General features: G+C 35.2%; 1 protein-coding gene across 1 annotated transcript; it reads right to left on the reverse strand.

The window, feature by feature from the left end:
* Window positions 1–890: 890 nt before the first annotated feature.
* LOC128018177 (complement C3-like) lies at window positions 891–26,302 on the reverse strand. The gene is made up of 41 exons (XM_052603533.1): window positions 26,074–26,302; window positions 25,773–25,968; window positions 25,533–25,701; window positions 25,059–25,132; window positions 24,662–24,750; window positions 24,487–24,569; window positions 24,314–24,401; window positions 24,068–24,170; window positions 23,498–23,618; window positions 23,270–23,385; window positions 23,005–23,151; window positions 22,712–22,915; window positions 20,952–21,143; window positions 20,711–20,863; window positions 20,511–20,640; window positions 20,353–20,424; window positions 19,841–20,035; window positions 19,146–19,260; window positions 18,843–18,931; window positions 18,628–18,767; window positions 18,140–18,355; window positions 17,260–17,323; window positions 17,076–17,162; window positions 13,572–13,775; window positions 13,392–13,467; window positions 13,131–13,290; window positions 9,134–9,223; window positions 8,897–9,053; window positions 8,353–8,516; window positions 6,619–6,774; window positions 6,426–6,485; window positions 6,255–6,345; window positions 6,114–6,162; window positions 2,976–3,066; window positions 2,741–2,830; window positions 2,468–2,573; window positions 2,058–2,147; window positions 1,891–1,971; window positions 1,671–1,754; window positions 1,395–1,530; window positions 891–1,258 (listed from the first exon to the last, which is right to left on the reverse strand). Exons 1-41 carry the CDS (start codon window positions 26,154–26,156, stop codon window positions 1,117–1,119), a joined length of 4,953 nt encoding a protein of 1,650 aa, XP_052459493.1. The 5' UTR covers window positions 26,157–26,302; the 3' UTR covers window positions 891–1,116.
* Window positions 26,303–27,418: the final 1,116 nt, after the last annotated feature.

The raw sequence follows: 27,418 nt of genomic DNA on the forward strand, positions 1-27,418 counted from the left end.
ATATCATTCATTTGAGTGGATGCTAACAGAGTTATATGTTTGGATCATCATGAGAATGGGCTGTGAATTCATATAGGTCATGTCTCTGTCAATCTAAAGGGGTCCTTTGATCAGAAAAGAGAATACGGTGGGGCTGTCTGTGGTAAAGTTCACTGTGGTGAGATTTCCCGTCAATGACCTGTTGTGCAAATGCAACCTTTGGTAAATCTGCTGCTCTTCTATTGATCAGTTGGGCTGGAAAACTTCTCAGTATTTCAGATGGTTTTATTTAAGCTATTGAACTTTTTTTATTTTTATTTTTATAATGGATCTTGCATGCTGTAAAGATTGTAATTTTACTGCAAGGGTCCAGAAGATACATAATAAATAAACATATAAAAAATAAAATAAATTAATAGGTGAATAAACAAACAAACAGATTCCGATGAAGTTTTCCCTTTACTCTCTAGCAACAGGCCCAGAATTCTTTATTAGTGACATAAACTTTCTCATTTATTTTTTACTCCTAAACACTTTCACTGAAACCTTGTTACCCCATCCATCAAATGCAAGTGAGCTTTGAATATAACCAGATAAATATTGTTAAATTAATTAAACTATATAACTGCCTTTAAAAAAATAAAATAAAAAATCAACCAGCTGAAAGAAGAAAAGTGGTCACCTCACTCTTTGCCATTTTGTTGGTACTTAAGTTCCATCAAATCCTTATTTTAGTGCATGATCAACCTGCTAAATGCATTTATAATGTCTTATTATAGTCTCAGAAACTGTATAGTATCACTGCAGTAATCTGCTTAGGGTTTTTGCTTTTTTTTTCAATTAATTCTCTGGTAAGGTTTGGAAATTTCTTTTTTTTTTTTTGTTATGCAAAGAATCCAAAATAAAGAATGTTTTATGTTTGCAAAGTTTATTTGACAAATAGCTTGGAATGATTATTTTTCACTTGACAGACCTTAGGTTGAACCCATTTAAGTGAATTGAATATACTGCATGAACCTTAAAAGAACAAAAGTAAGCAAATATTTATAAATCAGACAACATAATAGAATTAAAAGCAAAGATGTGGCTTCAAGGATGGTATAGAGCTGTAAATTAATTTTAAGCTCATGAAAATCTTTAAGTGGTGCATCCAAATTGAATGAGATTTTCGGCCAGTGCGGTGATGCCATTATACTTTGCTTTATATTTTGCTGTCTGGCTCTCCTGCTCTGTTGGCCAGTATTCGATCCAGGTGTCTTCGCCCAAGTGGTACCTTAACCTGAGACGATTGAGAAGAGTGAGAACGTTTTTCATTAGGAGTATCCATACAGCAGATATATAATAAGAGTTATACTCAAAATACACTAAACTACAAGATTAGCCAATTTCCACATAATCCATACTGAATGTCGTACTTTCCGCCAATCCTTGGAAGGGTTAAGGTTTGGCCCATGATCAGGTATGTCTGGCCTTTTTCAAATTTCAGAAAATGTCTACAGAATGGATGAGCTAAGAATGATCTCATATTTCCTTCCACACCTGGATCAGAGCCTAAAAACAAAGACACAAGATAAAGCCATTGCAATAGACCAGTCACAATCTAGAGTCATGATTCACAGATTACACAGCATCTTTCATGCCCATCTTTTGCTACTGCCACAGTTAATCAGAAGGAAAACTGCAACTCATACCTTCCTTCAGCACTTGCTCTATTGTCATGTTATAGATGTCTGCATGCAATGAGAAGTTCATTTCCAACACCCTGGTTTTATAAACTGCAAGACAAATGCATTACACGATCGTCTACAGTACATAACACTGCCATTGCAAGAAATGTCCCTTACTGGGTCTTCATTAGGAAAACAAGACTTCTGTACAAGATGTACAACAACAAGCATTCAGGGTGTTTACCGTACTCCACTCCAGGTTCACAGGCCTTATCTTCACGTTTACTGTCATCTTTTTGTTCATTCTTTTGCAAACTGCAGTTCTCTGTTAAGATATTTCACTTGTTTTTCTCATGGGGGAAAATGACACTTTTTAAGTATTTTGTAATCTTGTAATTTATGTGTACAAACCTTCAGCACACTGGCACAGGTCCTCATGGCAGAGTCTGTTCAGAGATCCATCTTTCTTATAAGGATGGTAAAACTTCACGCAACGCTTATCTGTCAAAATGTGCAGGTCAGAATAAATATGACAGTAGAATTTGTCAAAATGTTAAATCGGATGTATTTGTATTCTTCAAAAAGCTTTTCCGTTTGCATAAGGGAAAATTGCCAATTACTTTCTACTTCATTGGAACACAAGCACAATTTTGTTCTTTATTCTTGAGTTGTTTTAAGCAACTGACAGTGATTTATCACAGAATCGACTGCTAAGATGTGAATATTTGTGTATATTGTGAAATCTACTGAATAAATAGTTAGATACATTTATTTTCTAGTCCTCTAGATAAATATGTGTTGGCAAATGTTACACCACACACCTGGAGAGTTGTACTCGTACACAGTGACTCCGGCGGGCTGCAGCATTCCCACGTTATTGATCTTGTGCATTCTGAAGACAACCCTTTCCTTCTCTTTATTAGAAACCTAATGGGACATCAAGTATAAACGTTATTATCATGAGCAATCACCACACCAAACAGCAATTCACCCAATAAAACAACAAAAAAACAAAACAACAGTAGCATACAGTATACACAGCATGCAAAAATAAACATAAAAACACAAGACATATGGGTATAGTGGAAGTGTACCTTATCTAAGTAGATGATAAGAGATCCTCGTTCTGACAGCTCTTTGTTCAACTCAAAGCTCTGAATGTACTTATCCTTACCAGTGGATAGCTGTAGGCCAAATCATAAGAGAAAAACAGATGTGATAGCAGAATATCAAATATCCATTGTGTTAATAAAATTTAAATTTAAATTCAAATTTAAAAGTCAATTGAACGTGTCTAAACTTTCACGATCCTTTATGCCATTTATTTACCTTTGAAAGATCTTGTTCATCCACTTTGAACCCTGTCAGCAGGCCAATGTCCAAAATAGACATGGTTGAGCTTCTTAATGGGTCTTTGAAACTGCAAAGAAGGATGAATATGATGTTATAATCTATCAGTTATCTATTTGCAGGATGGGTTAAAGTGTACCATCATACACTGAAAAAAGTAATAAGTAAATTTACTTAATTTTTATTTGGCAAGTTTTTGCACAAGCATTTTTCAAGTAAATTTAACACATTTGGAAATTAAGTAAATCTACTTAACTAAGTTAAGTAAAAAAATAAAAATAATAATAAGTACATTTTGTTGAGTAACATTTAATTAAATAATATTAAATTAATGTATTTAGCAGACACTTTTATCCAAAAAGACTTACAGTGCATTCAGGCTAACAATTTTCACCTGTCATGTGTTCCCGGGGAATCTAACACACAAACCTTGCGCTTTCTAATGCAATATTCTGCCACTGAGCTACAGGAACACTTCAAGATTTTGTGAAAAATAAGTGCAAATTTCACTTACTTACTTTTTTATTTTGGAAAAGTTTTTACACTAACAATAAACCCGAAACAGATATTCTAGAAATTTCTAAATGTAAAATAATTTTTTTCAAAACAGTTTTATCAAATGAGGGTAAATAAGTCTCTCACTTCTGTCCCTTTAAACCAGTTTACAGCAAAGACAGCACGAAGGACTGGATGCACATGATAAATATTCTGCAATTAAGAAAACAGACAAAAGAAATAGCACTGTAAAATCCGATAAGTAAACTTTACTCAAACCGTTTGAGTAAACAGATTGCCTTGATTTAAACCATGTAAGTTTTAAAACTTTGCATTTAAGTAATTAATTGATTAACTAAGTGCTGATTGAGAATTAGTGATGAACAGCTGCTGTTAACAAACAGAATCACTGAAGAAAAGAGAAACACAAGAACTACTACAACTGACTTCAGACACAGACTTAGATGAAATCAACTGAAATAAAATACATGAAATCTCTCAAGATCTGATTAAACAACCCCACAAACAGCATCACCAGCTCCACTTATTAATAACCAGACTGACTTTATTTCTGTCAGACGTCTACAGAAGATCTTATTGAGAATGAACTAAGGTTTAGATGTTGATCTATTGTTTCATTTGAAGTAACCATGTTAGAGATCAGTGTTTGCTTTAGTTGGGCTCTTGACCCTTGATTTCTGTCTTAGTCTTTTCTCTGGCTGTTATAACCGTGTGTTTCTAAAACACAGTTGTTGTAACTCAAGAGCCCAGAAGAAATGTCATCAGGTGTTAACTTGTACCTAGGTGTAGGTTGCTATACTTTATATTGGCGATGATAATCATCAATTATTGAACTGTACGGAGTCTATTCTCTGATGAAATAAGTGTTGTGTAATTTGATTATAGTAAAAGTGATTCTAAGAGCAAGTGCTTCTGGGATAACCAGTTAATATGAACAACTTTTCAAAAAACAGTGGGGTCTTCTACGCTGTCAAACAGTCACACAAAGACATCAATAATCAGAATATGAACCTCAACAATGGTGACCATTAAAAAAATGCTGCAGAGCATGCTGGGAGCCATGGATGAGTTTTGTACTACAATAGTACCCAGCATGCATTGCAGCATGTTTTTTTCGTCACCATTGTAGAGGTTAATATTCTGATTATTGATGTCTGTGTTTGACGAACTACTGGCATAGAAGACAAATGTATGTGTACAAAATGTTTAGAAAGTCATTTTTATATTAACTGATAATCACAGAATCACTGGCTCTTAATGTCACTTTCACTAGAATAGAATCACTTCTACTAATTACACAACACCTACTTCTTTAGACTCCATACAGATCAATAATTGATGATTATCGTCACCAATATAAAGTATAGCAACCTACACCTAGGTACAGGTTAACACCTGATGATATTTCTTCTGGGCTTTTGGATTACAACAAATATGTTTCAGAAACACATGGTTATAACAGCCAGAGAAAAGACTAAGACAAAAATCAAGGGTCAAGAGCCCAACTAAAGCAGACACTGATCTCTAACATGGTTACTTCAAATGAAACAATAAATCAACATCTAAACCTTAGTTCATTCTCAATAAGATCTTCTGTAGACGTCTGACAGAAATAAAGTCAGTCTGGTTATTAATAAGTGGAGCTGCTGATGCTGTTTGTGGGTTGTTTAATCAGATCTTGAGAGATTTCATGTATTTTATTTCAGTTGATTTCATCTAAGGCTGTGTCTGAAGTCAGTTGTAGTAGTTCTTGTGTTTCTCTTTTCTTCAGTGATTCTGTTTGTTAACAGCAGCTGTTCATCATTAATTCTCAATCAGCACTTAGTTAATCACTTAATTACTTAAATGCAAAGTTTTAAAACTTACATGGTTTAAATCAAGGCAATCTATTTACTCAAACGGTTTGAGTAAAGTTTACTTATCGGGTTTTACAGTGCTATTTCTTTTCTCTTTTTTCTTAATTGCAGAATATTTATCATGTGCATCAGTCCTTCATGCTGTCTTTGCTGTAAACTGGTTTAAAGGGACAGAAGTGAGAGACTTATTTACCCTCATTTGATAAAACTGTTTTGAAAAAAATTATTTTACATTTAGAAATTTCTAGAATATCGGTTTCGGGTTTATTGTTAGAGTAAAAACTTTTCCAAAATAAAAAAGTAAGTAAGTGAAATTTGCACTTATTTTTGACAAAATCTTGAAGTATTCCTGTAGCTCAGTGGTAGAACATTGCATTAGAAAGCGCAAGGTTTGTGTGTTCGATTCCCCGGGAACACATGATAGGTGAAAATTGTTAGGCTGAATGCACTGTAAGTTGCTTTGGATAAAAGTGTCTGCTAAATGCATTAATTTAATATTATTTAATTAAATTTTACTCAATAAAATGTACTTATTATTATTTTTATTTTTTTTACTTAACTTAGTTAAGTAGATTTACTTAATTTCCAAATGTGTTAAATTTACTTGAAAAATGCTTGTGCAAAATTGCCAAATAAAAATTAAGTAAATTTACTTACTACTTTTTTCAGTGTACATCACAGCTTCCCTTTGTGCAAAGTGTTAAAGTTAAGTGTTGTGTTAAAGTTAAAATAGTTGTATACTCACATGTATTCAATGGTTATCATGTAGCTTTCAGAGGCTCCATTATAAGATACTACATACAAAAATATGACATCATAATTCAACCTTATTTACAACAAAGCCATTTGAATTACACTCAGGTCTCGTTCTCCTGATGAACCCTACCTGCAGACTCTTTCTTCATCTGCACACTGAGATCAAACACATTACAGACATAGTCTTTTTCTTCAGGCAGAGCATAAAACACAGAAAAGACCTGAGAGGAAAGGGCAGGAGCTCTTAAACACAGAACAACATGCTGGTGAAGATATCATGAGCGCGTTCATGAATACTCACCGAGAGCATGGCCACCCCAGCACCTTGAGCCGTGATATTGAAACTCCTTGTAATGTTAAACTGTGGCATTCAGTCCACAAAGCAGACAGACAAGAAAACACACTTTTAAGTGAATCAGTTAATCCAAACAAAATGTCAGAGTTAGTCTGTTTGTCAGTATTAAGTGTGCAAACATTCTTTAATATTTCCAGACCTTGTCTGTTCGTGAAATGTAAAAGTTAGATGATGTAAAAGCGATTCTGGTTTTCTCTTTTCTCTCCTCCACAGCCACCTCCAGGTTCAAATTAATGTCTGCCTTCTTAACCTGAATGCGGTACTCGGCCATGGCTTGGAAGACCATGATTGTTGCCTAAACAGACAGGTAATTAGACAAAAATATCAAGGCAATTTTATTTTCTATTAATTTTATTAATTTCTTTTTTTTATGAAAACAGTTGTCCAGCAGACATCACACCAGTGATTTTCCTCTCAGTGCTGCTGTATTCAGCTCCCATTACTTTTAACACTAAGCTTTTAGCATGGCAATTATAATTCAGAAAATGTGGAACCCATATGATTTTCTGACATGGAACACAAAATAAACAAATATCTAATTTGCATTTCACACTTAGATTGAGAGCGTACAGAGGATTTCTCAGTCAGGGTGACAATGTCTAAAGTGATGTTTCATTACAAAAAAAAGTTTGCCAGCCACAGCCAGCATTTTTTAAACAAAGTTTTCATGGCCCCCAGAATATTTTGTTCTATACATATTTATTTATGCAATATGTTAAAAGAAAGATCAGAGCCTCTGCTTTTAAACAAAACCTGTTTAAGTCTAGCTTCATGCATTCTGTTTTTATTAACACTTGACACTTAATGTATTAAATGAAAATGGCATATTTTTTAAAGGCTAGGTACAGATCAGATTCAGAATGATGAAAAAAAAACACCAATGGAATAGATCGCTTCCATCAACACGTGTGGCGGTCACACAAAATAGAGATAAAATAGTAAATAATATGTGAAATGTTATGTGTGTCAAGATGAGAGAATGTCTTTCTCAAATGTATTTTACACTGTGTTTATTACATTGACGATTGATGTTCCCTGCTCAATCGATCAGTGTTTGATTGTTTTTCCCTTTGGGAGTGTTCGCCTGCTTGGGGAGGGGGCGCGTGCGTGCGCAGATCAAACAATACACAGACTTGAAGCAGCAGCGGCTCTGTGTTATGTCTATTATTTATACTTTTATCTCCCCTCATCAGGTAGGGTACACATTAATGTTAGAAGAATATGCTCTTGACATGTCAGAGAGTTATGATGAATGTAAAGGAGAGTTTAAAGTGTTTAATGAGTTGTGTAAAAATTCGCTTCAAGTTACATCTGTGTGTCGCGTGTGCTAGTTATGCATTTCATGCTAATGATGGAGACCATGCGGTCTCCACAAGTATGATGTGTTTTGGTTAACTAATGTGATTATTACAATTGGAAGTCTACATACGAGTGTGAAGATAGGAAGATAAGTTTGTTTGCACTCAAAACTGCACTCTCCATGGGGCCTGGTGCGATTGCACCAGTGTCACCTGACTAAGGATGGCCCTGGTCATTTAATTTGGTAACATAAGGCAGTTTTGATTTATATAATGATTAATGTTTGATGGTCACGTTATTTTACATATGCATCTGCTTACACATGCGACCACTTGTTTCTACTTCTTCTTCACCATGTTTTGATACAGATGTTCAGTACTCTTTCAGAAGATGCATAGTAGCGCCTCTTACCATACACCAGTGAAAACACAGAAACTTGGAAAATTCTGTCAATGGCGGGGAAAGAGTTAAGTAAAATAACCCAGAAGATAGAACAAAATTAGGAGAAAATATAAGTTGTAAAGTATATAAATAAATCAGTCCACATTATTTCTTAGTTTGTCACTTTAAATACCTGCGTTGTGCCGTAACCCCCATAGCGAGTTTGTTGCTTTCCAAGCCAACGCACTGCCAGTCCAGCACTCTCAAAATCCTTTGCCATCACAAGGGAAAGCACTGCATAACCTGTGGCCTCTAGAGAGTGATAATGCTGCCCTGGAACTGGCCAAAATATTCCATCTAAAAGTGGGTACAAGCAAAACAGTTTGTTGGAAAACCCACTGACAAATGGCATTTTTTTATTTGAGCATTTATGTTATTTGCAATAAAACATCAAACATGCATTTAAGATTTTTTTTCACTGGCAACTAGCTGAAAGTATATATATATATATATATATATATATATATATATATATATATATATATATATATATATATATTTTTTTTTTTTTTTTTTTCCTCGTGATTCAATTTTAGTTAACTATTACAAACCTGGTACTATTATCTGGGAGAACATAAGCTTTTGCCATGGAGAAGTGACCTCAACTGTATTCAGTCTCACATTCCATGCTACTGGACATTTGCTTTTGTTTTTTGACAGACTTTAACGTTACTGACCTTTGCTTGCGGTGGAATAACTCTTCAAGATGTCTTTATTGAGTTTTCCAACATTGGCCAAAGCATAAGAAGTCATAGCAACAGCATAAGTACTTCTTAGACTGTGAACTCTCAGCAGAAGGTAATCAACAGCTTTTTTCATACTGCTCTGAAGATTCTATTATAGAGAGAGAGATTTAGTGAGACGTGCTCGAGATGAAGATGGCATATAGTAGAGTTTCCAGGAATCACACTTACAGATTCAGCACAGATTTTGCTCCCCTCTTGCATGGCAATCAGGACGAATGCAGTTAGAGAGGCATCAGCATCTTTCCCACGTACATTACCCTGGAATTGACATATACTGAATAAGATGTTGTATAATTATTAGTGGTGGGCCGTTATCTGCGTTAATGTGCTGCGTGGATATTGGACTCATGAAAAGTGTTCTGCTGAATTTGCTGAAGTCAAAACATGGACGGAATTGGAGTTAGTGCGATTTTGCTGTGAGGAACATCCAGCCTTCCTCGAACAATCATGTTCACGATTTCTGATTTACTGATTTGATACATTTGTGCCCCCTTCACCACTTTTAACTATCATTCTTTCTTTTCCCTTTCTTTACTCTACTTGACATTTTAGATTCTGTGCATAAACAGCCCTTGGAAGGTAACTATTTTATTTTAAGATTTTATACCAACATATTGCCAAAACACATTTACAATTCAACAACACAGCCAATGTCTATTCATAGACGCCTTTGTAAAATCATAGTAAGGCTTACCACAGTTCTAGGCATACTATTTTAAGAATAAAATCAAAATTACCACTTCCTAATAAAAGTTATGCCTAAAATAAAATGAAGTTATGTGAAAATTGCACCTCCGAAAAAAAGTCTGTTGTATCCAACCTGTCATTCTTGACATGAAAAAGTAAGCTTAGTGCTTTTGAATCTCTCAATTTGTTTGCATTAAATTGTTCTCGTTTAATTTTAACCCCCAGCTCTTAATGCATTGTGTTTCCTTCTGGAGAATCAGTGAGCATTTGAACCTTCTTTAATAGCCTAGTTGCATATGATTCCCTCAGTGAAAAGATGGATCTCAAAATCATACACTGAAAACCCTAATAAGTTGACTGAACTAAATTTATTGAGTAAACTTGTTGCCTCAATTTAATTGAGTAATGGAGTCTCCCAAAACTTACATATTTAAGTTTATTTAACTTGACGGTTTTGTAGACTACCGAAATCCCTCAGAGGTTTAAATGTTGATACATGATTCATTTGAAGTCACCATTGTGGTGGAAAGTGTTTGGTTTAGTTGGGATCTTGGTTCAGTTACTTCTTGAGTTAATTTGTCTCTTGCTGCTGTATTGGTGTATTTTAAAACGCTGTTTTTGTGGTGAAAAAATTTAAATGAGCTCAGGTGTTATTTGATGTTTTTTGTTGATGAGAAAGTCATCACAAAATATGTATTTGAGATCATAAAATAAGTTTTGTTTGATATTTTTAACAGACACCAGGAGTAAAATACTTATTTTAAAGATGGACGAAATGAATGTGTTTGAAATAATTTGAGTAAAAGAATCAATCAAGTACTCACACACACATACTTCTAGATTTAGCATATGCATCACAATAATTGTGACAAACAAAAGAGCTCCATAGCACAAACTCCTCCTTATTTTCCAGCCTTTTTTGTTCTGATTGTCACCACTGATGTGATGCATATCCAAAATCTTGATGTCTGTTTGTGACGACATGATCGGTTTTCTAAAAGGAAGTACATTGTTTTATCTACAAAGTTTATATCCATAAAAGTATTTCCATAGTTGCAGCAATACATTTTATTTTACTATAATTAGTCACCATTACAAGCAAGATATGTGTATGTTACATCTCAACTCTCTTTGCCACAGGAACAGTGTTTTACAACACACAAGTTACAGCAGCAAGAGACAAGCTAACACCAACAAAGAGCTGATAACACCTGAGCTCTTTTAAACTTTGTCTTTCTTCGCCACAAACACAGCATTTTAAAATATATTGTTATAGCAGCAAGAGACAAGCGAACAATAAGAAGTATCTGGACCAAGATCCCAACTAAACCAAACATTTTCCACCACAATGGTGACTTCAAATGAATCAAGTATGCACATTTAAACCTCTATTAATTCTCAATAAGAGCTTCTCTAGATGTCTGACAGAAATAAAGTCACAGAACCTTGTAAGGAGGATATGTGAACATCTATATCGGATGTACAGAAGACATAAAAAACATAAAAAAAGACATCATAAAAACATTCTCTCCTCAGTGGATGTCTTTTCAATGTCTGCAAAGACATAAAAATACTTTTTTTTTTTAGAGTGCAGTATAAGGTTTACTGTATTTTCATAAATATTGTGACAGTTTGTCAAAAGGTCAAAGTTTAAATATGCTATTATTTGTTTTACTTCAGTGTGCTGTCAAAAATAAGAACATCATTTTCAGTTAAATTTACATGTTGAGTTAACTTAAATATATAAGTACACTTGAAATTAGTACCAAGTTAAGTGAACATAATTGTTTAAGTACATTAAATTAGCATCAAGTTTGGTGAACTGAGTGATTTAAGTACAATCTACAAAACCTTCAAGTTAAATAAACTTAAATATGTAAGTTTTGGGAGACTCCATTACTCAATTAAATTGAGGCAACGAGTTTACTCAATCAATTTAGTTCAGTCAACTTATTAGGGTTTTCAGTGTACAGTCTACAAAACTGTCAAGTTAAATAAAATTAAATATGTAAGTTTTGGGGGACTCCATTACTCAATTAAATTGAGGCAACGAGTTTACTCAATCAATTTAGTTCAGTCAACTTATTAGGGTTTTCAGTGTACAGTCTACAAAACTGTCAAGTTAAATAAAATTAAATATGTAAGTTTTGGGGGACTCCATTACTCAATTAAATTTAGGCAATGAGTTTACTCAATCAATTTAGTTCATTCAACTTAAGGGTTTTCGATCTAACGAGTTAAGCAGTAACTTTAGCTGCCATGTTCTTTCGCTCAAAGAAAAACAATTGGGCCACTTCATCAAATACTTAAGTTGTTGTTTCAATAATCATCTCAAAATCATTTGTTCAAAGGATTTAAATTAACATATTTCACCAGTAGAAATCATGCAAAACAACTTTATATCTACATAATTTTAGTCACCGAACATAGTACACAAAGAAAAACTTCCTCTTGAATTGTAGTTCAGCAACCAAACAGACCAAAAGGACGAATTTTGTAACCCACCAATCAGTGCTTTTGTTCTCTTGTTGCTAGGCAGAATTTCTCCCATGGCCAATCACGTTAAAGGAAGAACAGAGTGACGTTGAGTTTTTCGAAAGGATTACTCATGATTTTGAGCTCACAACACTTGAAATCTTAAGTTTATGCATTTTTAAGTTAAATTAGTTAAATTAACTCATAATGTTTAGTCAACATTACTTGATTTTTTAAGTCAAGGCAACATTAGGGTTTACAGTGTACAGTCACTGTTGAAAAGGGTTCAAATACACAAAAATGCTGAAAAACCACAGAATTTGTGGGAGCCGAAGGATTTTTCTGAAGAACAGCAGGCAGTTTAACCGTTCAGGACAAACAAGGGAATCGTGAACAGCTACAAAACGATGTCATGCACTTGGCTTTCTACAGATGTGGAGGCACTTGCATAAAAACACAATGACAGACTTCAGTGACTAAATAATGAATGAAATTTACCACAGGCTATCCTTTTTTTTTTTTTTTTTTTTTTTTTTTTTTTTTTCTGTGCTTCACATCTGCTCCTCTATGGACAGCTTCACCATTAGAAATGCAAAGCAAATTAAAACAGCCTGGGTGCTGATTAATAATTCCGAAACAAATAATTCTGTGAAACGCATTAGGTTGCACAGAAGAAAGATGATATATTGATATTGCTGGAGAAGGCTATTATTTTGGTGAACAAACTGATGTCACAGGCTTATATTTGGTTGACCAATCGATGGAAGGGGGTCATGATTGCACACAAGGGGGAAACTAATTTTGAGGGTTTTTTTAACCGTTTTTTTTTTACCCCTGAACCAAACAAAAACTAGCCAATATCTAAAAAAATTTTTTTTGGAACAAACAAAAAAATTAGAAAACAACCACCAGAGTGCAATGGATCTGACAGCCATGCTTGATATTTGAAGGAAAATTTTGCACAAAAAAAAAACAAAACCTAATAAAACCTAATTTTACTTACAACCATCTCACTCTGATACACTGGGGCATCTTCTTTAAATGTGCCATCTGCCAGCTGTTTATTTGTGGCCAGCCACTTGAGAGCGCTGCAGATCACATTTTCCTCTATGACTATCAAATCATTGGCCATGGCAAACACTTTAGCTACATATGCTGTCAGCCTGTAAATGGATGCAAACGAGAAGAGCAAATTGATTAAAACACAAGAAACAGGCAAGAAAGACAAACAATCATTATCTTTAAATAATCTGCATTATCTCACCATGTGCTACTCGGTACATGTAACCAGATACCATATGACCCATCAGCTTTACGGAACTTCAACTCTTGCTGATAACCTTGACCAGAACAACAAATGAATGACAGCGGTGGATAATCTGCACTCAATTTAACCACTGGGACAACATTCATTTAAAGGTGATGCTGAGGGCGGTCAGCTGACCTGTTTTGATATGATTGATGGCTTCATTTCGGCGCTCCATGCCAATAGTCTCCCACTGATTTGTGCTGTCTAGGTAATGAGTGGCAATGACAGGCAGAGTCATCAGGATCATGTTCTGCTCTCCACATCCATTGGGCTGGACAATGAGCTCACCCATAATATTCCCACTGATAGCCTGCTCGATTGTGCGCGTTATCTCCTCACCTGCAAATGAAAGGTACTTGACTGTGATTGGGTTTTGTGCATCATATTGACACCGACAAGTGTGAATACATATGGATGTTTATTAAACTACACTACGGGAGTACAAGAAACATCTGACATACACACATTAAACATAGATTCCAATGCAAGGAAAGCATGGATAGAGAGAGAGAGAGAGAGAGAGAACACACTATGGAGAGAGGTAGCGCTCATGCGCAACAGAGTAGAGCGTAATAGTACTATTTAATCATCAGCTAATCACAACCTGTTAAGAACCGTCAAAGAATCACATCACCTTAATTAAAAGAGGTCAAAGCCAAGAAGCATATCTAAATAGTTAACAAGCGGTTACTTGCATTGGTTCTGTAAAGTGTCTTGGTGCATGTATAATGTGTAGATTCCTGTTGAATCCTGTTAGGATTATTCATCCATGGGTTGACTGCTCCGAAGTGAATCAACAAAGTTGCTGAAAATTGTCAGAAGATTGGACTCAAACGCAAATGAAGAGAAGCATACTTTTCGTGTGTAGGAGAAATTTTTATCTGGTTTCACTGTAACATTTGGAGCTTATCAAATACATATAAACAGTGGTATCTAGTCTAATGTAATAGGGAAACATACAGACAACACATGCATATATCAGATACATTTGTAACTGATTGATTATAGTCTAAAATAAAGAAAAAGTCTTTATATGTGTGTGTTTATATGTGTGTGTGTTGTATTGAAATTATGAATGCAGACCACTGGTCTAGTCAGGCCATTGGTGCCTGGCACGAGGGTCATTTACTCCTCTTTGGAATGTGGTTGAAGTTCGCTGGGGAGACCATAGAGAGCTGATCTGTCTAGCCTTTTCTTGATAGTGGTACAACCATTTAACTTTAGCAATCATATAAATGTCGACGGTGGGGCCAGGTTTGTAATTTATATGCAAATGACAAAAGGCTAAAAGGGTCTCTTAAGACATAAAGTGTAACCACCCATCAATGATCCTAAGCAGACGCTTCTCTCAGCACTTTGATTGTCAAATAAAAAATAAAAGGAATTCTGAAACATTTTTGTTTGATTACTATTCAAAGGTTAATTAAATTGTTAATATTTTACTACTCCTTTCTTGACCACAATTTTTGATAATAAATAAATAAATACAAAATCACCAAATCACGGTTAATATAGATAACCGAGAATTTCTGAATTCAGATTTTTTGAAAACATTATTACATTTTTTTATAGTGATAAAACATTCTTTTTAATTACTAACATGAAATTGTTAGCAATAATTAAATTAAATTAGGCCTGGGCAAGTTAACAAGTTAATATTGCATTAATATTACGGTGACGCATTAATTGATTAACACAGTTTTTTATTATTACGAATGTCCACTGCTCACTGGCACTGAATACACATACAGACAAATCATGGGTCACAGGAGGAGATGCTCCTGATCAAATTATTTAGGCTAAGCATCAACATTCACAAACCACTGTCCACTGTTATTTTTAACAGAAAAGAATGCAACAAGTTCGTAATCATGACTTTATAGGTTGGAAATAGGAAGTTTCCGATAGCACGTGAAGACAGCAGAGAAGCGCTCTAACTCAACACAGTGGAGTGAATCATTTTGTTAACTTTGTGGTTTATTATTTTGAGTTGTATGGGACAGGGTTACACACTTCCCTCTCACAATATATTGATTTACATATCTATCACTGTTGCTGCTCAGAAATATTCATGAAAAAATGCAGCACATATCAGAAGATCTGGACACCAGCGAAGATCTACAAAGATCTGCACTCCAGCTCCACCTCTTCCAACCGAGCCAGGAATTGATAAATGGCGTGATCACACTAGTCAAACGAACCAGGCTTTGGGGGTCAAACTCACTCCGGCACGGTTAAGATTGCCTAGTGTGAGCACACATTAATAATTCTCCCGCATCCCACATACACGTCTCTACCCGCTCTTTTGTTGTCCTGCGGCGCACTCTGCTGCAATGGACCCCACGATCATACAGGTCTCTAATAGAAAGGTGCCTGTTATAATGTTATGATCGAGGCTCTGGACTCTGACCATAACTTGTTTTTCTATAACAAACTATAAAATATTTTCTATAAAAAAAATGTATGTCCTTGTAATAACAAATAGCTTGTTTATATTTCATTTTATTACATTAATGTTATTAGTTGAGATTTAGGCTACAATAAATATTTTAACTGCTATTATGTAAGAGGAACACTTCCGTAAAATGAACCTTGTGTGTTTAAATTGTTTGCAAAACAAATGTTATTACACTTTTGTTCATACAGTGTAGCAGTAGGCCTACTTTGAGGGGGCTTTCACAGTGGCAGTTTAGTGCTGAACAGGGCACGGTTCACATGAAAAATTGCTAATGTGAACGCTGTCATCGGACCCTGGTGCGCACCGGGGGTACCGAACCTGAGACTACCTGGAGAAGGTGGTCCGAGTTCGGTTGCTCCCGAACTTTAGCGCGGTTCGTGTGAAAGCAATGCGGATTCGGGAGCACAGTTGTTCAGGAAGTAAAGTAACACTGTCGATATCATTGTTTCCTCAACACACGAGATAGCCGAGGTTGATTCCACACACTCCTAAAAGTCAAAATTAAATTAATTAAAATTAAATAATTAAAATTAATTATTATGCTGTGCATAATAGCACCAAAATAACACAAAAATTACAACTATGCTTAGTCACGTTGTGTTCTCCAGGCGTTTTCCGTGTGCGTTTGCGATGACGTAAGGTGACTGCAAACGCACCTGAGTTTGATACAACTATTGAGTGTGAAAGCAGACCAACGTTGCAGGCGATGCTCGGGCTCAGACAGCAGCAAAAACGAGCCCAGTGTGAAAGGCCTCTTAAATGGAAAAACTGCACAATACCCTCCTTTCAATGAATTATTAGTTTTGTGCATAACAATGCGATTAATTGCGATTAATCACAGCCCATAATTTGATTAATCGTGATTTAAAGTAATGTAATCGTTGTAATGTAATCTAGAAAAAAATATGCAAGTTGGAGTGGGGGTGAGGGTGAGTATTACACAGGGCCATAATTGTTTTCTTTAGTTTAACTTTTAGTAAATTTTCATGATATCAATTAATTAGACGTGCGTTTTGATTATTTAAATGTAACAATTCAAATGGAATTCAAACAGCAATAAAAACAAAACTAAATTCAAACAAAAATACTAATGGAGTTTTGCAAAAAAAAAAAAAAAAAAATATATGGATTTCACAGGTTCCTGTATGCCTCAGATAAGAACAGTACAATTAGATTTTCACCTATAACTGTGATCACTCTGGAAGCAGGGGTGTTTGGAACCATTCGGATTGGGATGTCGCTCCTCACAGGCACGAATTGCAAGCCACCTGTTCAGTCATAAGAACATAGGATGTTTGAAGAGGATTTTAGCTGTCATTTGCAAACATTTTCGCTGCATATTCAATTTTTCTAAAGAGGCTGCACCTGGATGCTGGGATGGGTTAATCTCCACAATTCTCTCTTTGACTTCGGTTAGCACACCTTCAGGCTGAAAGAAAGACGGATACAAATTAAACTTTGTGGATGCATTGAAAATCTAAAAATAAAGTGAGTGAGGACAGTGCATGATTAATTGTTACGTCCCTACTTCAGTGGGCGTGTCTCCTTTGTGTATGTGCCTTGTGCGCTCTCTCTCTCTCTCTCTCTCTCTATCTCTCAACCTCTCAAGTGCTGTTAAGGACTAACAGCTGGATATCAATTTTGCTGATGACTGCCCTATCCTGATTGGCCCACTAGAGAAAATGCTTGGAGACAAAAGGCACAGCTGAGATGTCTGGAGTGTGGAGACTTGGAGTGAGAGTACATTCTGATTTTACTAGTGTTTGTAGTTGATTTGTTGTGATTAGAAGTTTGTTGAAGAATGTATATTAGTCCTCTTGTGGGAGGATTTATTCAGCCCAAACGTGATTTATTTTCTTTTGTTGTTAGAACCAAGGGTTATTTTGTTTTCATGGGAAGCTGTACGGAGGTGGTTGCCATTTATTTAGCTTTTTCTCCTGTTTAAAAACTGTTAAAGTAATCTTTCGTATCTTGTTTTTTTTATTTTGCAGGTTAGTTAGGTTGTTTTTGGGAGTTAGTTTATGTTGGCCTGGACCCCTTCTGAAGTTATGTTTGCTTCGTTGTGTTTAATAAATCCTATTCTGTTTCCACATTAATTACACTGTTGTGTGCGTGTGTCAGTAGAAGGGGAAAAACCTCCCTCAATTTTTATATATCTTTTTTTTTTTTTTTTTGTTCCCATCCCTAGACTGGGGAGGTATGTAATACTGCAGATCAATTCTAAATGTTGACAAGGCAGACTCACCACCACCTTCAGAGTTTTTCTAATGATGTCTTTGTGTTCCGAGCTCAAGCTGTATGCTTGAGCTTCAATCCACTGTTTTTCCAGCTCCATGGGGATGATGATGAAAGGGACGGATATGGAGGACATGGGGCCAACAGAAACAGTTATCCATTCTTTCGGTTTTTTCCTGACACTGCTGCAAATACCCTCTGATGTCTTAAATCTAATTTTCACCGTCTGGTATAAGACAAAAGATCTTTAGCATGTGGAAAAACTGTACTGTACAGTCTGCTGCTGTAAATTTAACCTTTCCTCAAAAGTTGATTTATCATATTTGCAATTTTTGTAAAGCATGATCTGGATTTTCAATTAAACCCTTGTTGCTTCCGTTCAGTAAATGTTAACTGTAGTCAATACTACTAATAATACCAAATATATTCTTACATTTTACTTTAAAAAAAAATAAATAAAAATTAGTACAATGTACCGTGCCAGTAAACTGCACATACTTTCAACTTCTGATTGCTGTAATTGTGAAGAACAGCCTTTATTTCCAGTTGTTCATTGCGCACTGCTGAATAAGGCATCTTCAGATCGATAAAAAAAATTTTCTTAACAGTAATCTCAAAAGGATCAGCCACACACATTCCTGCAGAGAAACAGAGGGAGGGTCAAAGAACAACAAATATTATCACATAACAAATGAACAAGAGTGTCTATTTACCAAGGTTCTTGGACAGGCTGATGGCTGTGATCTGCCAGGTTGTAATGGAGTGTTTAAGGGGTAATTCATTTAAGTACGATGTTTCAGCACTAGACAAAAACCAAGACACTGTCATGGTCAAATTTCTTCAACATCTACAGCCAGTCCCTCCAAGATTTTTCGAACAAGTATTAATGCACACTATTTATTCAAAGTTCATATTTATAGCTGATAAAAATTTTCAGTACTGCCAACTTGTAGAAAAAACATCTTGGTTCTCACAAAAAGTTTATTTGTAAATTAAAATATAAAACATTTTCTCACCACAACTGGTTTTGTGGGCAGGGAGGAAGATCGATGTCCTCCCAAAGCCAGCTTTCAGGAAACTGTGTGCGTACCGTCACATCACCTAGTTCCTCATCAAAGTCATCTTCTTCACCTGAACAAGAAACCGACTAGTGTGCACTACTATTCAAAGGTTTGCGATTGACAGTTTTTAAGTTAACAATTTTTTTCCTGAAACAAATTCAGCAAGGATGCATTAACTAGATCAAATGTGACAGTAAAAAGTTAAAATGTCACAAAATATTTGTTTCAAAATAACTGAAGTTCTTTTGAACTTTCTATTTATCAAATAATCCTTAAAAATAAAAAAGTTTAACAGTTTCCATAAAAATATTTGGCAGCACAAATGTTTTCTGCAGAATCAGAAATGTTTCATGAGCAGCAAATCAGTATATCAGAATGATAAAAAAAAATCTGTTATCATACTACTGATAAGTTTATTCTGTTGATATGTAATAAAATGAGAATTTGTGACCATAATATTGTAGCTGTAATAAACCCAAAAGCGCTCTCAAACTTTACAACTGTAATTAAACGTTAATGCCATTTAGCTTAAAAAACCAATAGAAGCAAGCACTTGAGAGTTACTGTAGGTAGGTGGATAATTCTCTTGCTGAAATCACTGTGTTTGAGAGCTGTGAGAATGTATTTTGAAAATGAGGCAGAAATCTCACTGCGGGCCAGTAAAATCTCATCGTCTGCGAATTCAGCCTGGTGGTGTTGCAGCTCCCTGCAGCAGTGCAGGAAGGCCTCAACACATTCATCTCCATCACTGATGAATATACTCCGCCTTTCACAGGTGTAGCCGAGATAATTATCTTGAAGTCCGTCCACACAGCACGTCTTCAGATCTCCAGAGTACTGACCAACTGAAAAGACAGAAGGAGAGAAACAGCACGAAAAGGGCTACACAACTTATTTTTTTTTTCAAATACTAAACCATCAAACATTTATTTTGATGCAAAACTGCAGAAAGCCCTTAAAAGCTTCTCTTTTGTTTATAAGGGCTTCTCATTAAAAGTTTTGGATCATGGATGGTGCGGGTTACAAACAACTCAGACTCAGAGCAGATGCAGAGAAGAGTTCATATGGAGCAGTGTTTAATGTGAGCTGAGATGCTGAGAACAATTTGATAAATCAGACTTAGCCATAATGAAAATTTCAGTTTTATAAACAGCTTCCTTACCCAATGTAGTGGTGACCTGCAGAAGACTCTTTGCTCTGCGTTTTCTCTTAGATGGGGCAAGACACTGAATATCTACAAGAACATGACAGATGTGTTTGGGAATGCAGAGCATGACAACACTGACACTTCAGTTCCAGTTAAATTAACTGTTCAGGTACTTGTTCTGGTGTTGGTTCCTCCTGCATTGTTGGACTCAAACATCAGACCTGCATCAGTGAAAACCCCCATACTGTCCCTCCCACCTCCTGCTGTACAGCCGGTGTCATGCTTCTCTATGACGTCCCAGATCTACAGCAACAAGAGACCAGGTCATTTTAAGTAAATCTGAAACTACTAAATCTATTGTAAGGTTAATGACCTTAGTCTGAGTCAGTCTGTTCTTGTTGTTAAGGACATAGACACCCTTATCTACAGCAACCAGCCCAACTTTAGCTCCAGGATCTCCAGTGATTTTCAAGCTGATGTGATCTTCTGGGCCATATTGTCGCGGGTCCTTCACCTCAACTTTGAGCTGTGATTAAAAGCAGTAAGTACATGCACATAAATGCTGATGGTTTCTACATGCACTCATCATGCTCATGGTTTCTGGGTTCACTTACCGTTCCCATGCACGTGTCCTTCATGTCGACCCAGACTGAATCAGACACCACCTCAGATGGGTCCACATGGTAATAAGCCACGAAGCGGAAGGACGGCAACATGTCTTTGGTTACAGGCAGAGACAGAGTCACTAGAGATTGTCCGGTCAACTTAAACCTTTTCACTTGAACAATCTGACCTTTACTTAAGATCTGTGGGAATAATGACAAATAAAGGCAGCATGAATTACATTAATATATATATATATATATATATATATATATATATATATATATATATATATATATATATATATATATATATATATATATATATATATATACACACATTTTATTTTGTTTAGAAAGTTTATTTGTTTTTCTCAGCTATATAGTCTTAATTTCATCATAGTTATTTTAGTAACTAAATGGTTTTAATGGTTTTAATAGTTTTTAGAGTCAACTATATTGACTCCGCCAGCTACACATTTGAAAGCATAGTTAGGTACAATTGAATATATAAAAAATAAAATACAAATCAGCAATTAAGGAGCCAAGCACAACAGACGCAAACAAGGAGGGAAGCATGGCAGGGTACATCAGACCAACTGCAGCAATGAGTATTTCAAGACTGATGAGTTTTTCAGCCGTTCTGACTAAAACCATCATATGCAACCACTAGCAATATGATTTCATGGTTAATCATTTTGACCAATATGTGGCGCTGTTTCCAAATTGATGTGCTGTGGTCAGTGTAATGTGGCATTGCTACGAAATAAAGTTTGATATTAATATAGCTTTTAGTTTTCACGTATGTTTTCAAAGAAAATAAAAATGCCGGAGAGTAAAGGTGGCCGATAATGGCTTACTTGGAATAATCAATGTTCTTGGGATGATTCAAGGAATCTTCCAGTTCCATGACAATATGCAAAACTGATCAAAAGGTTTTTGGGATGTTTTGTAATTGCATTATAGTTATTATTATTATTATTTTTTTTATATTAATTTATTTATTAAACTTTAAAATGGCAGATGCCAAAAATGGCCAGCATTACAAATCTAAACATTTTACAAATCTTCTGACCGCTAGGTGACGCTATGCCAAAACCGTGCAAGTAACCCCGGTCATGGTCTTTATAACACACACCAAGTTAGGTCTGAATACAGTAAAGATTTGCAGAGAAGCAACTTTACATCCACTTTCGTTCTTCGTTAAATTTGTGTGTTATTTACGAATGGTTTGATTAATCACCAAAATGTGTTGTTGGCATGGTCTGAGTATGATGTGGTTATATTTTTGTTAAAATTAGACAAATGGTCTAGGAGGACTCCGAAAAAGTAGGGTTCTCTGAAAATTCAAATGATATTTAACTGGCACAAATACAGTTATTGTAACCTAATCTATATAAATCAATAAAACTCTGAAAAACTTAATATTTAATCCACAAAAAGGAAAAAAAAAATGCTGTGCTAAAATGATGAACATTTAACACTATTAGAGACAAACAGGCAGCATCTTGGATTTTTTCTCACGTTGCCCAACAATCAGACAAAATGGTTAATGGTCAGTGGTCAAGTTTCCAATTTGTAGGTGGAGAGATTGATATGCGCAGTAAGTCACACTCCAGAATTGGTGTAGGTTTTCAAAAAAATGTCCATAGAGCTTGCAGAAGTGTGAATATAAATTCATCCATAAATAAAGGTAAAAAATACAAATTTTATGAAACAACAAAGATGCACAAAGTAGCACATGAGCGATAACTGTGTCATGTGTTCCTCACCATGTAGGTGAAATCCTGATTTTTCACTCCAGGGCTGTTTCCTAGATTCAGATTGACTTTCATCTGATCACCGATCTGCAGCTCTGCAGCATCAATGCCGATGTGCAGGTAGTTTTTGGAGCCTCCTTTGGGAATGTAGGCCTGAGCCGTCATCTTCTTCTCTGCCTGCTGTTGATCACTTAATTGTGGATCTTTGGTCTTTGCCTGAACATAAACATATTGATTTTGTTGGTTTGCAAAATTTCAAAAACCAATCAAGACTTTAAGATGTTTCATTCAAGCTCACGACTTACAGTGATTTCCAGTGTGGAAGATCCTTGCGGAGTGTTGACAGTAACTTTCGCAATGCCATTGGCTCTTGTTCGACCACTGACTCCTCCAGGATTGACCTCCACATCCACATTTTTAGCAGGTGTTTGGTCAGGATTTGTTACATAGACCTTAATAAGAAATGTAAAAAAAGAATATCATCATATTTAACCAATATCAACATGTATCGTAGTTCAGTAGAGGGGACTATGATCCCATTCTTAAATGTTCAGTAATTTTTTTTCATACTGAGACATCAAAAGGCATCCCAGGTTTGAAGAAGTGTGGTGTTCTTTTGAAGAGAATGGTGTACGGTGACGTCACAATCTGAATGCCATTCTTATGCGCTTCTACCATTTCACTGCCTGAAACACGCACACAAACACAGTCATCAGACATATTTCTCCTTTAGAGCTGCTTAAACATAAAAACCTTCCGGCAACTCTACACAGACTCTCACTTCAGTCTGGCTCTTACCAGTTTCTGTTAAAACACTGGCTGAAATGTAGAGGGATTTCCCAACTAGCTGCTGGATGTCTGGGAAGTTCACCTTGATCATTTGTATTTTTAGCTCTGCCTCTCCTTCTCCATCAGATATCTACAGAGAGACAAATGGCGACATCAACTCCATGTAAAGTAGTTTTTGTTATTTTATAAAATGATATTTTAAACATTTTTTAACTATTTTTTAGATAAAAATATTTTTTCTTAATTTATTTTATACTATAATTAGACTAGAGATGTAAAATTGTAATAAACACCCTGCAATTACATCATAATTTTAGTTTTATAAAATTCATAAATACAATGATACAATTTACACATTTTATAAATGGTTTATTTAATAAAAATGTTTTAATGCATTTTTATTTATTTATTTTTTCTTTAGGACTGTAAAACACACAAAAAAGGCATAAATTCACAATGAAACAGCAGTTATGTTGAACCACAAACATGCAAGCAATGCCCTTGGTCTCCAAATGAAGTTGTGCATCATGTGGGATTATAATTAGTAAAGTTATAAAGCACAGCTCTGTCTGAACTCACCTGAACCCTTTGCAGTGAAGCAGCAATGCTGATCTTCTTCTCATTGTCTATCACACCAAACACCACAAATGCAGTTCCACTCACCTTATTACCAAACAGGTACCTAAAGAAACAAATATATCTATCAAACATTTGAGAACATCCCCTGTAATATATCTTCAAATAACCAGTGTGGTCACAGTTACTAATATTAGCGTACTAAATTGTAGTAGTATGCACAGTCAAAGATAAATACATTTATCGTACTTAGCTGATATGTCTACTATCAGAGAGTTCTCATTCACAGAGAAGAATGGTTTGCGTGGATTTAAGGTCACTTCAAAGCTCGGCAGCACTACAAAAATTACAACAAATGACAGCCATTCTTCAGTATTTCTACTTTTCCAACATCATTTGTTCTCCAGAGACAGTAAACGTACCATATTCCATAACTTCAAACTCAGTGGTGAAGTTCTTTTGTGGTGTCTTTGTGTACCTTGCGATCAACTTCCAAACCCCAGAGCTTCAAAACAGAATGTGCAGAAAACAAAAGCATCTTACTAACATAGAACACTTGCATTATGACTGAATGGTGCACTTCAGCAATAAACAAACCTGGCAAGTTCAGGTAATGCATAGTTTTTGGTCAAGATTCCTTGCCTTGGCTGGAATTGATCTCTGTTCAGTGTGATGCCTTGAGGATTCTTGGTAAACAGTAAAAGTTATTATTATTTTATTTATTTATTTTTTTGCCAGTGACGGGATAATTCTGGTGCTTGTTACTGTATACAAGATGGTTTAGTTATTTAATGTATTGATGCACCGAAATTTTACCAACTGAAAATATTTGCAGTAAATGAGAGCTGAAATCTTTGACTGAAATTGTGTGTTTTTTTTTTTTTTTTTTATTATTACTTAGCTTCTCTAGTAATGGCTTTAATTACTGCTTAAGTAAAAATCCTTTATTAATTAATTCCATCTTTGCTTGAATATACCGCATTAATTTCCATACCATGATATCAAACGAGATGGAGCTTCCATCAAATGGGTGTTGATCAGGAGTTAAGGAGAAGATCCTGTAATTAACTGGAAAAAAATTAATAATTTGTTACATCATTTGTTACATAATATGTGCACTACAGCTTTATTTTATGTAAATCTTTATGCATGTATCCTATTGTCGTAATGGGACTGCATGGTGACAGCAAACATACATCTTCTTTAAAAATCATTTTTACACAGCTGAGAAATATATCACGTTTTCTGCATCCTCTCTGTAATGAAAAGGACTCTGTTAATGTGTGTGTGATTCTTTCTTGTTTTTATTGTTACAGAAATTAGTATAAATTATAATTAAAATGTTTAATTAGAATATCCAGTACTGAATGCTTCAACACAATTTGTTTTAAACCATTTTAAATACTTTAATTTTATAAGCCAATTAAAAAGCATTGTGACCCATGCCTAAAATAAACCTAAATGGTACCTGTGCTAGCAGGTGTGTAGATGGGTTTGTCTGTTTGGATAAATATATATCCAGTCTGGAATGAGAGCAGGACCACTTTCTCCAGAGTGACTGATGGAAACTGAGCTTGTAGATACACATACTGCTTCTCCAGAGGATCGTCAGAGAAGAAGTTCTGATCATCAGGAATCTGTACAACAGACAATCAGTCTGAATTATAAAAAAAAAAAAAAAAAAAAAAAGTCATTACTGCACTCTCACCTTTATATCTGTAAGGATCTGGAAATTGTTGGCTGTAGTCAGTGTCACTGATTTAGACAGTATATCCAGGTTCTTCTTCGGGTGATTCTTCACTGTGATCCTCACTTTCACGTCTCCTCCAGAGTAATCCTGAGCCTCCACAAACACGTTCTCTGAGGAACCCACCCTCAGCATATTAGGAGCCGACAGAATATACCTGAGGAAATCAATAATTAAGATTTACTTTTGTCTATCAATAGGAGCATTTTCAGGAATTTCAGAAACCACCTTTTCAGAGGTTTAAAAAAATGAATGTACTTACAGTGGGGCACATATTGTGAGCAAAGGGAAGCAAAGAATGATGGCAGTCAGCGCTACTATGTCCACATGCATCGTGTTCATCATCTGGCTGCATTAGCAACATTAGTAGAAGCGGAGCACTGTTTCAACTTTTATCATTCATCTACGTCCCTCCTCGTTTCAAGACATCATCATCCTCAGAACTAACTGTTGAGTAACTTGGATGGAGAAACTGGAGTATGATCGAGCAACTATTGGTGTGTATTTATGTTGTGCAACACCATTTAATTGAAAAGCGTTAGTTAAGACAAATGCGTGTCTGCAACCCAGTTTCACAACACACTTTGTCTAGACGAGTCTTCAAACTAAGGGTGACATGGCAAAACAAACCCACCAGTGCAAGACTTCAGTTGCTTACTTCCACATTCTTCTTTGCATTTCTTGCTGAAGGATGAAGATGCGAGGAAGCATAAAGATATTAAGAAGCACACAACAGTCGAAACATCAACAGTCTCTGTCAGTTTGAGATAAATGTGCTAAAACGCACTTGAATAGCAGTTAACTTGAGTGCTAAAAATGTGTCACTCAAAATAACTGCCTATTAAACTAAACCATTTGGTCCATTACCAGTCATGCCAAATAATTGACAATTGTTTCAATCAGTTATTAAATAGTTTGCTCTTATTATGAAATTAGAGAAAGTCTAAAATGCATTGAAACTTCTAGTTATTATTTACTACTTTTTTTTGGACAATAAATTAAAAAAGTTTGTTTGGTTTAAACTTTTTGCATCTTAGAATTTGCTGACTTCCTGGTTTCTCAAGTTTAGTTAGAGGGTAACATTTTAGAATAATATTCCATTAGTTAATGCTAGTTAACTACTTTAGTTTATATAATCTAAGCAAGAACAGTCCTTCTACAGCATTTATTAATCTTAGTTTATCTTATTTTCAACATTTATTAATGCATTATTCAAATCAAAAGATGTGCTTGTTAACATTAGTTAATGCACTTTGAATAAGCATGAACTAACAATGAATAACTTCATTAACTAATGTTAACAAAGATGAATAAATACAGTAATACATGTATTGTTCATTGTTTATTCATGTTAATTAATGAATTAACTAACATTAACTAATGGAACCTTATTCTAAAGTGTTACCAGTTAAAGTATTAAAGTATTAAAAAGTATTTGTATCTTCTTATGCAAACCCACAGTTAACCTGAAATTAGGAACCACAATGTCTCAGGCAAAGGCAACAGGCAAAGAGTCAGTAAAATTGTATGTTAGAAAATAACAGAATAATATATTTTTAGCTTGATTGTCTTGCAAAACTAAATTAGAAACATCATTCCATACACCT

This window comes from Carassius gibelio, chromosome A1 (assembly GCF_023724105.1).
Source record: "Carassius gibelio isolate Cgi1373 ecotype wild population from Czech Republic chromosome A1, carGib1.2-hapl.c, whole genome shotgun sequence".
NCBI lineage: Eukaryota > Metazoa > Chordata > Actinopteri > Cypriniformes > Cyprinidae > Carassius > Carassius gibelio.

Excerpts from the sequence above, each read along its gene's own strand:
- LOC128018177 (XM_052603533.1), bottom strand. The coding sequence starts at position 26,156 with ATGATGAACACGATGCATGTGGACATAGTAGCGCTGACTGCCATCATT. Across the intron at positions 24,402-24,486 it reads GTTTGAAGTTATGGAATATG|TGCTGCCGAGCTTTGAAGTG; the intron begins GTACGTTTACTG and ends TAATTTTTGTAG. Across the intron at positions 9,224-13,130 it reads TGTATCAGAGTGAGATGGTT|GGTAATGTACGTGGGAAAGA; the intron begins GTAAGTAAAATT and ends TGTCAATTCCAG.